Genomic DNA, 22,890 nt, shown 5'->3' on the forward strand with positions numbered 1-22,890 from the left:
CTGAAGTAATAACTCTGAAGCCATCACATTTCTGGGCAGTGCAATCCTCATAAGAGGCATAGGCAGGCATGCTAGGGGACAGGGGAAGAATCTCCTGCACAGGGTGGCAATTCTAAGGAACTGAGCTGTAAGTGGCTCCTACCAGAGGGAATAGGCATCATCCATTGATTGCCCTACAGTGTGGACAAGCATTGATGAAAACCTGGGGTAAAGAAGAGAAAATTATGCAACAACAATGAGGCAGCTAAATTGATCACCTCTCTGGGCCAAGAGTGCCTGAAACGTGTTCAAATGGGAGAATCCATTCAATTATTCGCTTGTGCATTCAATAAACAATTACAGAATATCTACATTAGAAGGAAGTTGAATATCCACTGATCTTGGCAAATTTTTTCTTACCAACATTTGCTGGACTTTTAGACTATAACTGTTTTTAGTACAGTAAATAGAGAAACACAAAAATGTTAAGTTTCTTAAAAATGTGGCACTGCCATAAATAAGCAGTAAAACTTCAGAGGAAGAAATGAAAACAGCAATAGACTGATCTTGCTGTCTTGTCTGGGAAAAAGACCTGAAATATGTGTCATGCCAAGGTTACTAATTAGAAATGGGCCTTACTAGGCAGGCAGGGGACTGACAACTGTGATTCCTTCTTTGAAAACTCTTCCTCTCCAGTAGCGGTTGAATGGGGTGTGTGAAAGAGAGCACAAGTCCATTTGTCATTTCATCAACGCGTCACATAATAAGTGACAATCATTAACTTACTAAATGTCTGAACTGGAAGGAATCTAATAGATCAAATAATAATTTATCTTAATTATAGTAAGAAAATTAGGTAAGAAAAAATAATAGTGAGAGAGTGTATTCATTAGTCACAGAGACAGTTTCAAAGTCCCAGACTTGTTAATCTTGGATATACAAATCAATACAAGTTTGATTCCTGGCTCCAGGATGCTTACTAAGCATTTGAAAGTCAGGGCATATTCAGTGGGAACCAGAAAGAGGGAACGCAGAGGTTTGAAATTTCCATAGCTCAACATTCTTGATAGAAGGAGGAAGCTCAGGTGAAAACATCATGGTCACAGCCAGTGGTTTTCCAAAGTCTTTGTATCCAAGAGTAGGACACATTGAGGAGCACATTTGACTCTCTGCTGTTATGTCAGGAATGAAGTTACTACCAGTTTTGAATTCAGTTCCAGTTTCTACAAATTACAGAATGGAGGATCTTTCTGGAGAGTTATTAGGACATCGCGTAGCCACCAGGAGTTGCTAAATCCTCTAGCCTGTGTTGATCCCTGTCCTGGTGACATTGATTCCACTGTCCTGAATACTGAATAAAACAGGGTTATGGTCATGATCTATAGTAATTTAAACTCACTTCCACGTTCAGTATAAGTTTAAAATTGTGAAGTGGGGAATCTAGCCCACATTTCTACCCTAGTACCTTTCAGAGCACACAAAATTAAAAGCAAATGAAATGGATTCGCTATTTCATTTAGTATGGTTGAAAAGGACTCTTGATTTGGCAGCCAAAATTATATTTCCCCAAAATCAAGTCAATTGTGCAAAAAGCTCTTTTTCAAAGGCTCATCATGAAAAGCCCAGTGGGAAGATGGGAAATGGCTCTGCCCTGACACACCTGTATACCATACCATCCCCACCTTCTACTCTTGCTGATGAGGGTTGAAGTCAACAGAACTGGCAGTGAGACGCCTCCCTCTGATCTTCACAGATGGACACATCTGTCAGCACGTCATGTAGGCGCCAGTTAGGGAGGACTTACGTTTTCCTCAGCATTGGCAAAGTCTTCATGATTATGTAAATTTATCTGAGGCCTGTTAACTTGTAATGAAGGAAGAAGATATGTCCTGTTCATGTATCACTTTGCAAGATGTATGAAGACTTTCTCTTTCTCTCAACAGCATGGCATGGGCATTCCCTCCATTTCTATTATACTTCATCAAATTATTCCACCATGCACGGTGCTGCAATGTCACCATTATTAGAATTGGTACATCGGGGGAATAGGTGAGACGGATTGATTTCTATTAGAATTGAGTGATCCTTAGACACGTGGTAGCTGCCAAAATATACCATCCTATTCAGAGCCCAGCAGAAGCCCAGATGGGCTAAAAAGTGTCAGAAGGCTGGACTTGAGGAAATTTAAGGAAATCTGCCCACATTGCGTTTTTCTTTTCTTCCTTTTTTCTTTATTGAAACCCACAGGGAGAGATCTCACTGCCTATTGCAGGATGGTCTTAGGTGTTTATAAAGGGAAGAGTAGAAAAATTGCTAGAAGATGTGTTTTGAGGGTAGGGGTAAATTTCAAGTCTTAGGAATTTTTTTGTTGTTGTTTTTGTTTTTGAGACCGGGTCTCGCTCTGTCGCCCAGGCTAGAGTGCAGTGGTGCAATCTCAGCTCACTGCAAGCTCCGCCTCCTGGGTTCGTGCCATTCTCCTGCCTCAGCCTCCTGAGTAGCTGGGACTACAGGTGCCTGCCACCATGCCTGGCTAATTTTTTGTATTTTTAGTAGAGACAGGGTTTCACTGTGTTAGCCAGGATTGGTCTCAATCTCCTGACCTCGTGATCTGCCCCCCTTGGCCTCCCAAAGTGCTGGGATTACTGGCGTGAGCCACCGCGCCCAGCCAGGAATTTTTTAAAGTAACAGAAATAAGTGTGTTCAAGTAAAAAAAAAAATCACAAAAATTTCCCAGTTTCATCAGCTAAGTGAGCAAACTGCGAAGCTCTTAGAAAAACATTGCTTTTTGCTCACATCAGTTACTACATCACCTCTGTTGGCTGTATCTTTTCCTCATCAGTACACCAGAAAGAACCCAGGCCAGGCTTTCAGGGAAGGCTTAAGTGATACTTCCTAAAGTTTTCACAGAGCCTCCCGACCTCCCTTCTTCTTTGGCTTCTCAGGCAGCTGTAAAGAGGCCTTGTTTTTGCTTCCAGAATGTGTTGTGATGAAGTTTTGAGGAAACGTCTTCTTCTTCAGCTTTTTCTTAAGGAGCACATCTTGTCAGGGTATGATTTTACCATGTCACCAAAATGCTAATACAGACTGCACATGGTAAATGGAGAAGTTTGGTTGACAGGGTGATAGAACTGAATGGGCATTATAAAAAGGGCTGAGATTTGGGAAGAGAAATGGTTGTAGAATTAGACATTTATGGAGCAAAAAGAGATGTCAGGAATCCTCACACAAATAGCTGGAGAAGTGTTGTGTTCAACATCACAAAGCCACCATGGCTGAGCCATGCTTCACTAGAAATCATACACATTGGAAAAGACGGTGGCCTTTCCACAGCCGTGGTCCAGGAATCAAGTCCAGCCAAGGCCCTTGCATCTGGGAGAAAGTAAGACCTTTGTGGATATCCATCCAGAGAGAGAAGTAGAGTGTTAGCAATAAGTGTTAGATCAGGCATCCTTCTAGATTGTAGTTTATCCAATACCCCAAATAATCAGTAGTAGGGAACTACTCATTTGGGCATGAATTTCAGATAACATAGCTATTAAAGTTGCTCATAATTCTTGGGTTATGGGTTACAAGGATCTGCCTTCATAGCCCACATTCATGCATTGTAAAGTCCTGACTGCTACGGTTACCACTTGATATTAATGAACACCAGCATGGGCAAGGTGCTCCGATGACCATCCAGCTCTTGATAATGGTCTTTTATTTCATGGCAACATGATATATACAGCACACAATGAAGGCCCATGGATGGTGGCAAATTAACCCACTGTGCTGGTGTAGACACTTCATTTCGAAGTTTTATCCTCATTAAGAACTCTTAGCTTATCAAAAAGTTGATTTGCTTATTTTGTTTTAAGCAGTTTTGCATTTGGAGATGAAAGATGTACACAGTATTACGTTGCTCACATGATCCCTTCCTACATGAGCCAACACACCTTGATAAGCATAAAGTACTTAGTTAAATAGTACGTTGACCTTTGAGAAACCTTAACCATGACATAATACACTAACACATTTAAATATCAGGATGGCATATAAATAACATCATTTTTATGTATACGCTTTCAACTTCCCTCTCAACCACTTTCTTAGGACATTGTGAACAATTCAAGGAGCCACTTACTTGGATGGTTTAAAAAGTATTTGGCCGGGCACAGTGGCTCATACCTATAATCCCAGCACTTTGGGAGGCCAAGGCAGTGGATCACTTGAGGCCAGGAGTTTGAGAGCCAACATGGCCAACATGGTGAAATCTCTACTAAAAATATAAAAAATTAGTTAGGTGTGGTGGTGTGTGCCTGTAGTCCTAGCTACTCTGGAGGCTGAGGCAAGAGGATTGCTTGAACCCGGGAGGCAGAGACTGTAGTGAGCTGAGATCACCCCACTACATTACAGCCTGGGTGACAGAGCAAGACCCCATCTCAAAAAAATAAAAATAAAAATAAAAATAAAAAAGTATTTCACCCAACAAGGATCTATTATCAGTGGCCACCTTGGGTATCTAGTTGGATCTTCTAAAGCATTTTGTAATTAAGTCTACTTTGATCAATATCAAAATTTATGCCACCCCGAAGGATAAGGCTATACTCTATAGCAGGGATTGTCAAGCTTTTTCTGTAAAGGACAAGATAGTAAATATTTTAGAATTTCCTGACTGTGTGATTTCTATTGCAACTTCTCAACTCTGCCACTAGAGCTTGAAAGCAGCTATAGACAATATGTAAATAAATGGGTGTGGCTGTGTGATAATAAAACTTTATTTACAAAGACAGGATTTGGTTCATGAACCATAGGCTTGCAGAGCTATAATCTATGGCATCTTTGTGAAAACATTCACTCATTCGACAAATTGTTATTGAGTACCTATAATGTGGCAGGCACAGAGCTAGACCAGGAGAGAGCAGTGAACAGACACAGTTCTTGTCTTTATAGAGTTTATGTTCTGTCAGAGAAAAAAATAAACAAATGGGTAATTATAAAAACTGTTAGGACAGAGAGAGTCTAGGGCATCTATGAAGATATATCTTCTTATTCAGGCTCTACATAGAAATGAGACTGGGTCAGAAGCTGGGTCAAAACTGGGCCTGGGGAAATTTAGTGTAACCTGTCTGTGTTGCCTTTTAATTTTTTCATTTGTTTGCTTCCCTTCTGTGGATTCAGACCTTTTTCAGGAAGTAAGCTGACACCTGAAGAGTGACTTGGTGTGTGATGAAAAGGTGGGGGGAGGATGAGAGGGCATGCCAGGCAGGGAGACTAACAGTTGGCAGAAAACAGTTTCTTAAGTAAGCCCAAGTCCCTTGAGCACCCCAGACTTTGTAGCCATGGAAGGTCAGCCAAGAGGCCTGATTTACATGGAGTCGGGGAGGGAACAAATGTGACAAGAATCAGAAGAAAAAGAGGATAGAGATGCAAAGAAATTACAGTAATCAAGAAGTCACAGAGAAGATTAAATATTAAGAAGTCACATCACTTTATGAAAGCTACTTGCTGGCAGGCTTATTTATTTTTTTTCCTGACCTAATTTATTCAGATTTGAGCCCAAAGGCTAGCACTAATTTGCATGTCCAAGAGTCATGTTTGTCTTGAAATCTAAACCCCATCACATTGTAAATGTGCATTTGGAAAGACAACAAATGTAAATGCCTCTTCTGAATGTTATTTAATTGCATTGGGAAAAGAAAAAAATTTTAAAGTTGAAACAGGGAGACTCATTAGCAGCTAGCATTAATGTTAGCAGAATTGGTTACATATGCTATGTGTCAAAAGTAAACTCTAAATGATATTCTTCTGTAATCATTTATTACCACATTGCAGGGATTGCACCAGGGACTGTTGTAATAACGGATATAGCTGTAGACTCCTTCTTTAAGCCCCAGTTTGAACAGGTCATTTTGGACATCGTCACCCAAAGTACGGAACTTGACAAGGAACTATCTGAAGAACTGTTCAACTGTAGCAAAGAAATCCCCAACTTCCCAACCCTCATTGGACATACAATGTGTACCTATGATTTTTATGAAGGTGAGAACAGTTTATAAACTGGGAAGGCAACAGAAAAATGCCAGCAACTCTTTGTTATTCAAACCCATAATTTATATTAAAAGCTCTCCTTTAGAAAATTAATATTTGTGGATTAAAAAGGAACTGAAACAGCCTTTTTTTACTTACTAAAGCATAAAGACACAAGGACATAACGAGCAGCAGAGAAACACCCAGAATGAATTTATATTGAGGGTGAATTTAATCCTCCAAGAACAAATTGAACACTAAAATGTAATTAGTGATGTTCACAAAATCTTATCTCTGTTGATGCCTTTAACTTAGATTAGCAGCTCTAAGAGAAGGGAAGTATACTGATTCTGTGTTTCTGCCATTCGTCTGTACCTTAAAAGGGATTCTGTCCCCAGGAAAGAGTGGGCCAGAAAATGGGGAGAAATGCTTGGGGAGGAGGTATAAATCCCACTGGATGGTGTGATCTGAGTGGGGTTTTGTCTCTCAGCCATGAGTAAGGGGTCCCCAGACCAAGTTTAGAGACAGATGGAAGGTGACTGCTATGTAGCGGGCTTGCTACTAGGGATGAAAGGCCCAGGGGAAGAAACCTTCAAAGACAGACCCCCGAATTTTCTCGTCCCAGAAGAAAGAATCTACATAGAGTTGGTACCATGCCTTGAAGGGCATTCTGAAAATCTGGCAGTATAGTTATATTCTTTTCAAAATCCATACTATTTCATTGTAAATTATTTTTTTATTTTCCCTTTGGATCAAACTTAAAATACTATATTGAATTTTAAGAAATTATGTTTGGAGATAGGCCATATTATCTATACATTTTACTTCCAGTTAGTAAAGGTGGTTTTACCACATATTTGTTGTAAAATAGGAGGGCTGTTGGGGTCTGAAAGGGCTGAGACCCTCTGTTCAAGCCCACTGACTCACAGTCCCTCCATCTCGAGGGTCACTCACTGATATGTTAAGCAGAGTTTGCAAATGGCAGCTTGTTCAAGTCAATGTTTCCTTTGGCCTGCACAGCATTTTTTAAAATGTGAATTATTCTGCCAACATTTACAGTATCTGGAGATGTTATATGAACATCCACATTTCTGGCTTTTTGAAAGAACTAACATTTAAAAATGTAGAATATATGCATGGCAGCCTTGGCAAGCCCTGACCCACATCTGGGGCTACGTTTGCTGATGGGGGGGTGAGGCTGCTCCCCTCCGACCAGACACTTGCGTCGGCATTACCTGCGTGGCTCCTGCGAGGTCTTGTTTGAATCAGCTTAAATCACACTCTGTCAGAGGTGTCGGCAGGCAGCTCTGATGAGAAGAGAAGGAACAAGGGGAGGCAGACTGCCGGGGTGAAAGTAGCATGAAAGAATTAGAGGAAAGGGAGAAAAAGAGAGGAAAGAGCACCAAAAAGGGGATTGCGAAAATAACGGATGGCAACCGTGTGCTATTAGGCCATTTGCTTGAATCCAGGCCTTTTCAGGAGTGGGGAGGTCTATTTCTGGGTGTGCACAGGGTACAGGAGGAGTAATGACATCAGACTTTCCTTTTCTTGCTTCTGCCTGCACTGGAGGATACAGGTGAAGTTCAGTGACGAATGAACACTGGGAGCAGCCTGGAAAGGAAATCGTGATCACAAGGGGTGGCATGCAGCCTGAGAGGTGTGCGGAAAGGGGGAAGGCGGACAGTGTCGCAAAGGGCATAAGGACAGGCGCAATGTGCAAACACTGTCCTGATCCTCAAGTAGCTAAGTGTCTGGAAGCCTCTATTTTTTCTCCCAGCACCCGTCCCTGGGCCATTCCCCAGTCACTGGAGCAACCTGAGATTCTCCTCAAAGGGCAGCTCTCACAGCAACCCGCTGCTTCCTGATTTGCCTGGGCACAGTGCTGGCTACCGTAGCCACTCAGCAGTGACTGACCCCAGAATTGAGGCCCTCGGCCATGGACGCTCCTTCCTACATATGAGACTCCTGAGCCAGGGACAGCCTCGTTCCATGGTCCTCTGGTAGGAAGTCACACAGCTCAGTTTATCCTACATGGGAAGCACACTCAGAGTTAGAGACAGCCGCGGAGGGCTCCAGCCAACAGCAAGCCTCTTGTGACGCCACAGCCAGTGGGGTGGGACATCAAGTCACTAAATGGTCTCCCCTTCCTTTCAGGCCGAGGCCGACTAGATGGAGCACTGTGCTCCTTTTCCAGAGAAAAAAAGTTAGATTACTTGAAGAGAGCATATAAAGCTGGCGTCAGGAATATTGCAATGGAATCTACAGTGTTTGCAGCCATGTGTGGACTCTGTGGTCTAAAAGGTAAGCTTTTCATGAATGCTTAGGGTCAAATTCTCCTTTTTCATGCAGCTACTTTTACACTTTAGGAGAAGAAAAAGGGGTCCAGCTATATATTACCTTGGCTGAATGCATGACTTGTAATTGTATATAATATACATTATCTCATAATATCTTGTGAGTGGCCAGGACATTATTCCTATTATGCAAATAAGGAAACTAAACCTCAAGGGTCAAAATCAAGTTGCCCAAGGTCAACAGCTAGTTGGTGACATGTTCAGGACTCGACAGCAAGTTCGGTTTCCTTCATCCTGGTAGTGGCTGGTAGTTTCTATTACAACTGAATTTATCGAGACAAGATACAAAAAAAAAAATTCCTAAAATAGTCCATCAGTCATAATTTTAAATAGCATGGTCAGGGAAGGATGGGAGGAGAATGTGCCACATGGCTATCTGGGGGAAGAGCATTCTGATCAATGCAAATCCAAGGCCACAGGCAGGAGCACTCAGGGAGAACTGGAGGAAGAGGGAAGAGATCAGGAGGGGAGAGGGAGTGGTGGAGAATGGTAGGAGAGAGGGAAGGTACACAGATTGTATAGGACACTGTGAGAACTCTGGGTGAAACGGAGAGCTTTGAATAAAGAGGTGGCTGGATCTGACCTGTGTGTTAACAGAATCACGGTGGCTGCTGAGCTGGGAAGACCCGAATGGGGTCAAGGGCAGGAGCAGGGAGAAGAACGAGAGGGCGAATGCAGTAGTCTAGTGAGAGTTGATGGACAAAGTGATAGCAGCGGAGGTAGTGAGAAGTAGTCAGATTGTAGAAACATTTTGAAGACAAACCCAGCAACATTTGCTGATGACTTGATGTAAATTTGGGGAGAAAGGCAGGAGTTAAAAGCGACTCCCATGTTTATGGCCTAAACTACTGGAAGCGTGAGGTTGTATAACTGGGATAGAAAAAATTGGGGTGAAGATGTTGGGGTAGTAGACATCAAAATGGAGGCCAAGCAAGCAGGTGAATTTATGAATCTGGAGTTTCGGTGGGTCGTTTGGACTGGAGACATAAAATTCTAAGTTGAGAGCATATAGATGGCATTTAAAGCTATGCAATGGATAAGAAAACGAACAATGAGTCTAGACACAGATGACAAGAGGTCCTTGCTTAAACCTTAAAAGTTAAGGGAGATGGGAGAGAGCAAGGAGGAGTGGCTCATGAAGTTGGCAATACACCAGGGAAGTGTCGCATCCTGATATGTAGAGAGGAAGGCTTCAAAGAAGTAAAGAATTACAGCATAATAAAGCTTCATTTTTATCATAAGTGGAATTTGACTTGCAATACTTGTCCTTATAGTCAATCAATTTTAATCTACACATTACAAACAGAATATATGTGGTCATATTTCTAAGAATGCGTTTTACAAAAAAGCTGTAGTTCTAAGGAGATTAATTGTCGAAGTACTATCCTTAACTACTTGCATCTGTCAGAATATATGCACACGTAAATTAATGGTAAAAATGTGGGAAGAACACACAATGCATTTTTGTACTTTTTTTTTTTTTTTGAGACAGGGTCTCCCTCTGTTGCCCAGGCTGAGTATAGTGGTGTGATCTCAGCTCACTGCAACCTTTGCCTCCTCGGTTCAAGCAATTCTCCTGCCTCAGACTCCCGAATAGCTTGAATTACAAGCTTGTGCCACCACGCCTGGCTAACTTTTATATTTTTAGTAGAGACGGGGCTTTACCATGTTAGCCAGGCTGGTCTTGAACTCCTGATGTCAAGTGCTCCGCCTGCCTCGGCCTCCCAAAGTACTGGGATTACAGGAATGAGCTATCACGCCCAGCCCATCTTTGTAGTCTTTTGAAGGTCATTGCTAATACCCTCTTTTAGAGAACAAGAGCATCTGCTTTTCTCTCTACAAGTTAGTGACAGTGGGAAAGCAGCACCCTACACAGCCTGCAGGGACACCTGGATTCAGATGTTTCTGCTCTAGGAAATGCCTCCTCACATTTATTTATTATATAAACAAGTGATCACTTGAGTCATGTCTCCACCTAATATGTAAGTGTAACATAATCTGTTAACCACTTTATTAATAGTTAAATATAAAATGCCGAGATATCAACATGTTGCCTTTGTGAAAACTGGGTGATGATCAGCAGTTCTTTCTTAAGAGGCACCAATTGGCAGCCAAGAAGAGTTCTAGGCTTGTGGACCTGGACTCTGAGTCTTTCTTTCTGTCTTTAGGATGTTGCAGAAACCTAAGTGAAGTTATTCTAAGAGCCTTTCTGTCCTTGCTGCAAATCCTTGTGACCTTGCTCTCTCTGCTACCTGCAGGTTTCCCTCCTGGATACTTTCTTCTCTACATTTCTGTAGTTACCGGCCCCCACTGCATTTTCTTTCTTATGCTGCTGCTGGACCTGCTGGTAGCTGATTTTCACCTGCAAATAGCTCTCTCCCAGGCCACTGTTGCAGCCTTTCATGGAGTAGACCCCTTCTAGACTGCCAACATTCACACTAAAGCCTGCATCTGCAGCTCTGTAGTTCTTGGGAGTATTTCTATCCGAATGTCTTCATGGTGCCAGGGGCTCTTTATCTCCCTCAGATACTACTGTCTTAAAAGGTGGATTCCTGGTATGCTGCCCCTTGGAAGATCAGCCACCAAGTATAGGGACAAAAATCCCATACATAGGATGCTATCATATTCTCTTCTTTCATTACTACTTCATAACATCCTGTTCCTGCAACACTGAAACTTGGAAGCTGGCACCTGGCACCTTCTGATTTTAACCATAACACACTTTGTGTGAGCCAGAAAAACTTGCTTGGGGAAGGGCTGAGAATGCATCAATGGACAGCTGCTGAAACAGAGAAAGTTAGAGAGGGCATCCAATGGTGAGCAATATGGAAAAAAAGATTTCACCTGGCACTAAGAGCCCAGGGTCCATAGGCATATCCCCGCAACCCCCTCCCCGCCACTGTGAGTTATGGCCCACCCTACCCTGTTTCACCAGACAGCCTGCTGAGACCTCTTCTGTTCCTTTAGTATTACCAGATGACTGGATAACTAATCTGAATTCATACTAAGGTGATGGCTTATAAATAACAATTTTTTACATAAACAAGGGTCTTCTAGAGAACCATTGTACTAATTTAGACGAATTACTCAGAGTTTGGACCATTGCAGAAACAGATCTTTCTATATCTACTTAGCACAAGGAAGCCTTGGGTCCATGTGGATTACCACTTATTATCTTTGCAGTTAGTATTACACATCTCACCCTAAATCTCACCTCCTCAAAAAATTCTTGTATGACTACCTATACTCACTCACTCACAATGGTGTCATTCTATTTCATTTATCTGCATCACATTTACCACTACTGACTATATTTCCAGTCTGTTTGTAAATTAACTTATATATTATTTCATGCATATTAATGTGTGAAGGCCTATATGGATTATTTCTCTCCATTAGAATATAAGTGCCATAAGAACAGGGACCTTGTTTGTCATTGCTGTATCCCCAGTACTTAGAATATTGCCTGCCATATGGGCTTTCAATATTTACTGAATGAGTGAATGAATGAAAAAAAAAGGGCCACTAGACTCTTTTTCACCATGGAAAATGGCCATTGCAAACTTTAACCTTCATTCCCCAGCCATATAAGTGGCTTAGAATTGTCTAAAAGACTTAGGAGTATCCCCTAACTGTCCACAAAAGAGGAAGTAAAGCCTTAAAGTCAAGCCTCCCTTTGCTCTAAGGTCTATACAAATATTTATTTTGCTGGATCTACAACCTCTGGGTTTTTCAATATTTGATAGGTGGACAAACTACCTGTAATAAGGCCACTGACACCCATAAGTCACTGCTGCTATCCTGATCTCATTATCTTAGAAAAGAGAGTTGGGAATCCAGTGCTGTTTTAACAAAGATTCAGGTGAAGGGAAATAGTGGAATTCACTCCATTATTCCGAGGCTAAATTTTCAGCATAAGGTAAACCTGTACAATGGAAGCACTGCGTAATGCTCAATAAATGCATTCTCCTGTCACTTTATAATATGCACATATCTGTGTCTCTCTTAAAGCAAAATCTACTTTAATTAAGCCCCAAACATTCTGGTTAAAGATGATAATCCTCTTGTACTGTGAACTTGTGATAAGTATGTTTAACTTGCATTCATGTTTTAAAGACAGTGCTGCCTTTTGACACAGGCTTGCATGACAATATATGAAGCCTAATATTTGTCTAAGCTTAGGTTCTGCTTAAATTCTCTTCTATGTCTAGTTGTTTGCAGCACTCACAGTGGCTTTTCTTTAAAGCATTCAGTGTTATTTCCTTGGACAGACACTGGTAACTTAGGGAAATATTTAGTCTTTATAATATTATCTTAATACAGTTCAGTGAGAGGGAGCAGAATCTTGACTTTAATTCCATGTTTATATTCTTCCAGTGTTCCCAACAATGAAGGATATTGGACTCTGAGAACTACATGAGGATCATTGATAAAGGTAAAAAGATACCACAAGGATTAAAGGTTATAATCGGTTTGGAGCTAGAGTATTTCTTAACCCGAAAATGGAGATAAATCCAGATTTTGAAAAATCCTTAGGCCAGGGTACAAGGCGACCAATTACAGTGCTCTTCACCTTTACAAGAGAAAAATAGACTGTAGCTCAGGAAGGTTAAATAACCTTCCCACCTTCTCAGAGCTGGGAAACAGGTGAGCTGGACTTTGAACCCAGCTCTGCTGACTCAGGCCCCTTTGCACCCTGCCTGCCATTTCTTGCCAGCAGCCTCCCCATGGAGACAACACGGTCATAGTCTCTGGATAGAAGAGCCAAAATGTGCACCACTAAAAGTCAATGCAGATTTTTCCATTTTAAGGGTCGTGAGCAGATAGTTGCACCACTGCTACAAGCAAACCCTAAGGACTGAGCACATACCAGTTGACTTAGTGATGGGATCAAACAAAACATTAAGCAGATACTTATTTACTAGTATGCAGAGCCCTTATTTTGCCAAGAAAATCAGTCACTGTAGCTGCAAAATCAGGTATAAATGGTACATAATTCACTTATTACTTTTAGAGGGACAAGATTTTTAAAAAATGTTTCTTTTTGCTTTGTTTTCACATATTTTAATCAAAGTCAGTGTCTATAGCTTTGTTTCATTCATTTAAATTCCACCCTCCTAGCCTCTATTCCACTCTTCCCTCCCCACTGCCAACAACTCACACATTAGAGATCATTTAGGGCCATTGATTCCACCCTGTCTGTGGCTGTCATTATCTGTGGCTCTCCTCTCCCCTGCTCTGGCCCCAGGGAGGCCATCTGGATTCCCCTGGTGAGCCTCCCACCCCCACCTCCAGTAAGTGCGCAAGGCTCCATCCTCTGCCTATCCTGCCGCATCTCTGGTTAAGGGTCCCACATCTGGCAGAAGCCCAAGTCCTCGAGGTTACCTCTGGACCTGCTGGAGAAGACAGCAGTTTTTTGAACTAACCAAATCATGTGAAACAGGTAAGCTGAGGATGTAGACTTGCAAGAAGCCTCTGAGATCTAACCTGCTCCTTGCTCAGAGGATGAAATGAGGTCTAGAGAGTGTAACTGACCTGCCTGAGGAAACAGATAGACCAAAACAGAGATGAACTAGAATAGAGATCTCCTGTCTCCTGATCACCACGCTCTTCACTATTCTATAAGGTGCAAAAAAGTACTGTATTCATCTATTGAAAGATGACCTGTACTGCCTCTGTTTGAAAAAGCATTCGTGGCAGCTTTCAATGAAAGAGGAATGCATAATAATATAATTTAAACAGAAGTAAAAAACAAATAGGAGGCATTTATTTAAGGGAATAGATAGGAAGTTATCCTTTTTTTATTTTTAATTTTTGAGACAAGGTCTTTCTCTGTAACTCAGGTTGGAGCACAGTGGTATGACCACAGCTCATGCAGCCTCCACCTCTTGGGCTAAAGCCATCTTCCCACCTCAGCCTCCAGAGTAGCTGGGACCACAGGTTCAAACAACCACTAATTTGTGTGTGTGTGGGGGTGTGGGTTTGTTGTTGTGGTTGTTGTTGTTTTTGCAAAGTCGAGGTCTCACTTTGTTGCTAAGGCTGTCTTGAACTCCTAGAGTTCAATCAATCCTCATGTCTCAGCCTCCCAAAATGCTGGAATTGCAGGCATGAGCCCCTGTGTCTGGCTAGAAGTTATCAGTATTAAAGAGGCCACCCAGGAGTACAATACTTAATTTAAACACTTAGATTGAGCTCCGAGTTTCCTGGAAACCAAGCTGTAAATGAAAACACTGCATTTGGGAGGCTGAGATGGGCGGATCACTAGGTCAGGAGATCGAGACCATCCTGGCTAACATGGTGAAACCCCTTCTCTACTAAAAATACAAAAAAAATTAGCCGGGTGTGGTGGTGGGCATCTGTAGTCCCAGCTACTCGGGAGGCTGAGGCAGAAGAATGGCGTGAACTCAGGAGGCGGAGCTTGCAGTGAGTCGAGATTGCACCTCTGCACTCCAGCCTGGGCAACAGAGCAAGACTCCGTCTCAAAATTTAGCTACTAAACGAAAACATTTGCAGTTTGTCACAAAATCTTGATCCAAATGTTAAACTGAAATGAAATTATCAGCTATATTATAATGTGCAGTGTCTTTGATAGCACCTTTATAAAAGGTATGGGGCAATTCTTCATAGGTATAATGAATTGGTTCTAATTCAGCATTGTTTGGGCACCCAAAGAACTGGGGTCCAGGTATGTACATTTGTGGTAATGATGATTCAGAGATAGAGTTTCAAGTCTTTAAAGCAGTCATTTTCAAATATTAATGTACAAATAATTTAACTGGGAAGATTTTTTCATGCAGATTCACTGCCCTTTCTCAACCCCCATCCCCAATTCTGATTTGGTATGTCTGAAATAAAGCCTAAGTATCTCTGACTCTGTTGCAAGAGACTAGTGGAGCACATTTTGAGAAACACCAATCTAGAAGAACAAATTGTTTCTATGTCTCTTACCATTGACCAGCCCCTTTGAATATAAATTTTCCCCACCTTGTTTTTAATAAGCAGCCAACAGCCTGAGATTAATGTTTCAGCGGAGATACAGGAAGTGCAAAGGCTCTGGGTTGTTGATTAAAAAACATTTTCCGTGCTTTATATACCAGGCATATAGGGAGCAAAGGTAGTGTTTGCTTAATAAACTCAAACCCTTGAGGAGCAATGGGGGAGGGTATGAACACAACCAGGAAGAGGTAGAAGGAAGGCCAGGCTGGGAACTCCAAAGCTAATCTTTTCTGCTTTGCCATTTTCCAAAGACCAGCCCTGTTTGGCTTCTACTGTACACATGGGCATTTGTGCCCAGCCCTGCTATTTTTGCCCATTGTTCATGGGAAATCCTTGTTGGAAGTTATTCTGAATCAGAGAGGTGGGGTTAAAGTGGTGATCCATAGCGGTGTGTGGATTCCTAAGGATTCATGAGTGAATTTTCAGGGACCCTGGGACCCCTGAAGTTATACACAGATATTTTGTGTGTATAGGCAGAAGTGTATTTTTGTGTGAAAAGAGGTTCCAATTAAGACTTTCATCAGATTTTCAAAAGGGTCATAAATGTTCCCAAAGGGTTGACAATCACTGGGCAGTCCTAGTTCAGCTCAGGGTGCATCAAGCTCCATGTTCTGGTCTGTGTGTTCCCAGAACATTCTAGCCTCAGGTCAGTTCATTGACAATCTCCTTCGTGGCAGCTGGGTCACTAAGTATCTCTTCCTCCCCAGCAGCCAGCCTCCCTGCCTAATCTGAGGATTATGCTAGCAAAGCTGTCAGGCTTAATTTCAGCAAATTGTTTTGGGTAATTAGTCCCTTTTAATTGCTCATGGAAATAGTAATTTTAGGTGACAAGATTATTATATGCTGCTCGTTAGTGGATTCTCAAGGGTCAAGAAAACACCACTGAGATTGCTATAACCTGTTCTTTTCTATCTTTGGCATTCCCCTTGAAATCCAGAAAAGACATTTAGTAAAGTCGGTTCCCACTCTGTAAAAAGTATAGAGCACTGGTTTCCTTTTATCCTTCTGCCAAAGTGAAGGATTAGAGCAGGACTTTCAACTTTTCTGTGTGACTGCCAGCCCATGTTAGGCTTCACAGGTTTGCTGATCATTAACTTGAAAAGCTGTGGGAAGTTTCTAGCTCTTCCATTTGCTTGTTTACCTGTACAGCCAAGTTGCTTTACAACTGACTGAGTTTTGAATAAATAGGGTCCTAGGTGATGAAATATTTGACGCAGCTCAAGTTGAATATTTTCATTGCTTTTCACGTCACTGAACAAGAGGGTCAGTCTGACCAATGGGTCAGTCTAACCGATAGGGCAGGATTGCCTACTGGTTCACCATGTGCTAGCTCAGGGGAGGAATGGATGGAAGGTAGAGAACTCTTCTCATCAGTTTAGGAAGCTAGGAGTTGATTGGCTCTGACTAGCTGTGTAATACTGGGTCATTTGGTTGATTTTTCTAAGCCCTCATTTAATAATCTGTCAAAAGGGAACAAAAATAATACCTAGCTCAAGGAACAGCTGTAAAGGATTAAGTGATATCATAAATGCTTGGCATGTAGCAATAACATATCAAACAAAAAAGATATACATGGATTGGAGAAATGTGGAGAAACACATGGAGAAAATATTTCTAAACTGATACATCTGATAAAAGGCGATATAAAGAATATGCAAGGAACTCAATAGCAAGAAAACAAATTGAGAAATGGGCAAAGGATCTGAATAGTTTCTAAAAGAAGACATACAAAAGGCCAACAGATATATTAAAAAAGAAACAAAAAAAACAAAAAACCGCTCAACCTCACTAGTCATCAGGGAAATGCAAATTGAAACCATGGTGAAGTGTCACTTCACACCTGCTAGAATGGCCATAATCAAAAAAGACGAAAGATTAAAAGTGTTGGCAGGATGTGGAGAAAAGAGAACCCTTGAATACTGTTGATGGGAATGTAAATTAGTACATCAATTATGAAAAACAGTGTGATGGTTCTTCAAAAAACTAAGAATTCCCATATGAGCTAGCAATCCCACCTCTGAGTACATAGCTGAAGGAACTGGTATCAGTGTGCTGTAAAGAGACACCTGCTCTCCCATGTTTGTTGCAGCATTATTCGCAATAGCCAAGATACGGAATCAACCAAGTGTCCGTCAACAGATGAACAGATTTTTAAAATGTGGTATATATACATGATGGAATACTATTTCGCCTTTAAAAAGAAGGAAACTCCGTCATTTGCAACAACATGGATGAATTTGGAGGTCATTTTGTTAAGTGAAATAAGCCAGGCACAGATAGACAAATACTATATGATTTTACTTAGATGTGGAATCTAGAAAAATCAAATTCATAGAAATAGAGAGTAGAATGGTAGTTACCGGAGTATAGGGGGATGGGGAATGGGGAGAAACTGGTCAAAGGGTGCAAAATTTCAGTTACAAGGAGGATTAAGCTTGAGAGCTCTATTGCATAGCATAGTGATGAGAGTTCGTAATAATGTATATTGAAAAATCTCTAAGAGAGTAGATTTTAATTGTTTTCACCACAAAAATGCAAGTATAAGAGATGATAGATATGTGAATTAGGTTAATTTAACCATTTCACAATGTACACATATATCGAATCATCACATTGTACCTCATAATTATATACAATTACTATTTGTCATTTAAAAATAAAGATAGCATGTACTATTATAATTACAGTATACTACTTCTTCCCAAATCTAGATCTTATAAAGAAGTCTGAAGTAGCAGAGAGGTCAAAGAAATAAACATTACACTCATGCCCAACTCTTTCCATGACTTCCAAGTTTGTTAATATAGACACATCTAATCAAATCACATATGCACCGAAATTCTTTTTAAAATGATGCAGATTCAGATGGAGATTATCACACTGTTAGCAATTCAAAGTGGCTAACACTGATTTCGATGTGAGTAACCACATTCCTTGAAATCAAAGATTTGATGTGAAACTGACAATAAAGAATTCATATGGAACTCAATTTTTCTCGCTGATGAAACCAAAGACATTGCCCTTGTGACAACTTTTCAAAAATGAGAGTTTCAATTTTTAAAAAAGACTTTTGTTCTTTTTTCTCCAGTTTCTTATCATAAGATTTCATTCTCATTCTTTAGAAATCATATGCTAATATATTTGCTCTTTCATGGTGCTGCTTCTTACATTTAAGCATTTCATATCATGTTTTTTCCTCTCAAATTTCATGAGGACCAGTATTCACCTTTATTGGTATTTCCTGAGGTCAGCATTCTATATCTCTTCTGTATTTACTTTTCTCTTCAGCTAGGGCTGCAATGCAGCAGGCAAACTCAACCATTGCACCAAGGAGTAAAATGTCACCTTGGAAATAATGGCTAGTTCTCTAGTTATATCCTCCAGTAAGAAGACCCTCCTCTAAGAACTGGAAATAGGATAGAAAACTGGAGATAGCATGTCTCAGATTGCAAAGCTTTCTCCTTTATCTTGAATATGATGCTTTCCTGAGCCTTAATTGTGGAGTCAATTGTGGAGGAAAAGAGGAAGGAGGAGTGTTTGCAACAATTTCAGTTAACTTATTTAAATAAAGTGTTTGGTGGGATTCCACAAAAATATGAGTTATATTGAAGACCAGAAGTTTCAGTAGGTTGTGTCTACATTACAAAAAAGGAATACACAAAGTACATGTGCTATGGATGCTGGCGTGTTTGACTAATGCTTCTATAGAGAAGATGAACCCATTGATTCTAGCAGTTGTGCTAATTGTTCTTCTAGCTGCTGTGGTCTGTGTGACACTTCTCAACAGACTTGACTGTGATCAGATCAACTTGCCTCATGATGTCCTTGTGGAGTACCAGCAACGGCCTCAGCTCCTAGTCTCCAACTTCATCAGACTGCGGCTTGGACTTTGTGACTAGACGTCCTAACGGGGCAGCCCAACCCTCCCCTGCAAGTTTGTAGCTCAAGTTGTAACATGAAAGTCATATTTTATTTGTGGCATTTTTATATAGTTCTCATCCACATGCTAAAATCATAATGGAAAGACTTTATGAAATCCTTCTCTCTTAAAAAGGAATTTATTGTAAAAGAATTTAATACTCACACTAAATTAAATTCAAATTTCATTTTATAATAAGTTAACTAAATCAGTCTAATAATTAAAATTTTAAAACTCCTGGATTATGACATTTGGAGTTTCATATGCAGCATTAATTAAGCTCACATCAAAATAGACCAGCCATTTGCAGATACAGTTACCAGTCACTCTGTTTCTGAAACCAATCCAGAAATTCATGTTAGAACATTGTCAGGCACTTCTAGGTATTGGACAAGTGACAGAAACTGATTATCCACATTAAAAATATTTACAGAAAAAAGTGTCAATGAAATGTAGGTCTATATGGAAAAGTTATCATTAGGAAAATATGGCCATACTTCTTTTTTACCCCTATACAATTTCAGTGCACCACAGAATAGGATTCAAGATTTACATATGCCTGTTTGTGTTTTGTCTTGGAATATAACAACTCTGGATTACATTTTCCTTTCAACTGAAAACTCTCAGTAATGCAAAGAAAGGCCTTCCTTTTTCTTCAGAATCACAAGTGACTAAATTGCCTTCTAGCCACTTTTTTCTTGTAAAAAATGTGTTTTGAGGAGGCTGTATTTTTTATTCCATTTCAATGTTAACCAAATAGGCTGAGAAATTCATAGCAATTGAATTAAGACTTGAGTTCAAGATGTTAAAGGAATCCTTTTGTGTGACTTGTCCAGATCGGCCTATTGCCCTACCCGTTTGATCCTCTGGGAGGCATGGTGCTCCTCCCGGCTGCACATGCTCTCTGTGAACTGATTGCATCTTGGGTTCTTCTCAATTTGACATACTTGGGAGTTGGAATGACTGGATGGGGGATGGTGGAGGATGACTGGCACACCTGTATAGTATGTAATGTGGTGTACATATATTTATATGGTTGTGGCTCAAATAAAGTTTAATTCCAACACAGTACAGATTATTTGGTTCCTGGAGCCATTGTCACATGTGAGCAAATGGAGGCTTGGAGCAGGAAAGGGGTCCTGGCTGGTTGAGTCTGAACTGGCCTGCTCCCGTGTGGGGAATGGCTTTCTCTTTTAAGCAACAACAATAAACAGGAGGTGTTTATCGTCACCAATAAACAACCCACCAAGAGGTACATTGGTTTGTGAACTTCTTTTTGGCACTAGAGACACTTTAAGTGCTGTATTTAGGTTATCCCAATAATTGACCATGAAATTCAAAGATCAGAGCTAAAAGCAAGCTAGAATAGTATCGCCATCGTTTTCTGATGGGATTTTTACTTTGTTTCATATTTTTTTAGACCATGTAGTGGAAGCCACCTCAGAGAGCCTTCAGTTTGAACTTTTATCTGTCTGCTCCTGGACAATCCTTTTTTTTTTTTTTTTTTTTTTACAGGAAGGAGGAGAGGCTATGAGAGGGAGAAGAATGAAATAATTACAGTTAATCTTCTCAACTCCTGCGAGGTGTATGTGTGCACAGGTGTGCGCATGCGTGCATTTGTGTCTGTGTCTTCCTCATTGGTATTTCCTAGCTCAGTAAACCATATCGCTTGCACAAGCCAGAAACCTGGGAAATCCCTGTGATGATTCTTTCTCCTTAATTCTCACAGCCAGTCGATCACTAAGTCGTATTAATTGATCCTCCTAAATATTTCCCCAATCTGTTCATTTCCTTCCATCTTTTTGGCACCCATTCTAGTCCAGGTCACCATGATCTCCCCTCCAGATCACTGAGGAAGCCTTGCTCATGATCAGCCTGCCTCCATTCTTGAAGTTTGATTGGGTTATTTTCCTGCTTCAAGGCCTTCACATTGGTCTTAGAATGAAGACCAAAGCCCTCTTTGCACAGCTTAGGCATTCCCGACTGGACCCAGCTTGGTAGCCCAGCTCACCTTGCCCACTTCTTCCCCTTGTGTCTGCCCTCCAGGCACATCATCCTTGGTTCTTTAGTCTTACCCAGGGCACAAGTTCACAAAGGCACAGTCCCTTGGGAAGGACTGCCTACAGATCCATCCAATGGGAGTGCTTGGCTGTGGGGACAAGTGGGACTGAAACCCACCCTGTCCAGCTAGCTGTGTGACCTGGACAGGGTGAATCTCAGAACACCCTGAGCCACATCGACTGAGAGGGGCCTTTTCCCGATTTATACAATGGTGTTATATGGGATAATGGGAACTCTCAGTGCCAATGTCCCTTCCCATTTCAGAGCCTTTTGCTGTCTACTCTCCCTGAAGGGCCCTCACTTAACTCATGCTCATGGTTTAAATCTCAATTCACAGATCCCTTCCTTTAGAAAGTCTTTCTAATCTTCAAACCAGATTCCTCCCATGGTCACCCGTAGGCCCCCTCCACAGCCTCCTCGACTGTTTCTTCAAAGTACACAGCTTGAAACTATGTCATGATTGGGGTCATTATTTAACTAATGCCTACTGTCTAGACTATAAGGTTCTGGAGAACAAAGACTGTACGTATTTTATTTGTGTCTATCGCTCCAAGCATCTAAAACAATACAAGACACACACTAGGCACTCAATAAATACTTGTCAAGTGAAGAATGAATCTTTTTCATAGCATTTCCCTTGTAAACTCTCACTATAATTTCACAGTCTTTGCAAGACTCATACTTTCCTTATTCAGTCCTGGTCAGTACAGCTCTCCCTGGCTGTTCCTCCCCTTACATCTCACACGGTGGGGAGGAAAGTCCTCTGTACCATCAGCGTACATCTGTGGCAGTGTCTAGAACCTCTTGTTTCCTCATATGCACATGGCTTTCCCCTCTGTCAAAACCAAGCCCCAAATTCACCTCCTTTGGGGAGATCTCCAAGTTCAATTTTCCCTCAAGTCATCACTTCTTCCCTCCTTCCTTTAGAACTAGATTTGCACTGGGAAGACAGGAATTCGTTCTCATGCAGATGCTGTGTTGAGAACATTTATCCTTTTTTCATGTTCCCGAGGTGTCTTCATTTCCTTTGTACTCTTAACGTGTTTTGTCCTCTACAGGTATCTTCTGACTGCTTACCTATGCATATTCTCGGTCTGGGCACCGGCTTTTTACTTCACCTGCAACACACTTCTCTACTCATTCACTCTTACCCTCTTTGAACACCCTTCAAGAAGCAGATTGGCCTGCAAAAACCCTCTTCTGGTCCTTTCTATGTATGTTTGTGTGCATTTTTTGTATTTTTTTTTCCTTTTTTCATTCATTCATTATAAACATATATTCCTCCTTCTTCCCCAGTAGAATCTGAGACAGCTTATAAGGTTGAATAACAGCACATCAAGATAGTATAAGTTAGAACTAAGTGGGCAAGAAAAGGAAAGGCAAAGGGAAGGGGCATCAACTGGTACAAGTCTGAAGCTTGTGCTCCTGTGCATTCCAGACAGTCTGTGCCTCAGCAGAACTTGGGCCCTGAATTGGCTTGGGGCCAGCTAGCGGTTGCCTCATAAAGAGAACAAATTTACAGCATCTCTAAAATAAAAATGCAAAGTAATGATCAGGAGAAGAACAACTAGT

The 22,890-nt window shown here is 41.1% G+C and overlaps 1 protein-coding gene across 1 annotated transcript in view; it reads left to right on the top strand.

Moving 5' to 3' along the window:
- Positions 1–19,311, top strand: part of UPP2 (uridine phosphorylase 2) — a 132,146-nt gene extending 112,835 nt beyond the window's left edge. Inside the window, 5 exon segments of the mRNA XM_007965023.3 lie at positions 1,923–1,960; positions 1,962–2,024; positions 5,789–6,000; positions 8,143–8,289; positions 19,095–19,311. Of these exon segments, the coding sequence (XP_007963214.3) occupies positions 1,923–1,960; positions 1,962–2,024; positions 5,789–6,000; positions 8,143–8,289; positions 19,095–19,237 (603 nt within the window). The 3' untranslated portion in view covers positions 19,238–19,311.
- The last annotated feature ends 3,579 nt before the right edge of the window (positions 19,312–22,890 follow it).

This window comes from Chlorocebus sabaeus, chromosome 10 (assembly GCF_047675955.1).
Source record: "Chlorocebus sabaeus isolate Y175 chromosome 10, mChlSab1.0.hap1, whole genome shotgun sequence".
In the NCBI taxonomy this organism is placed as follows: domain Eukaryota; kingdom Metazoa; phylum Chordata; class Mammalia; order Primates; family Cercopithecidae; genus Chlorocebus; species Chlorocebus sabaeus.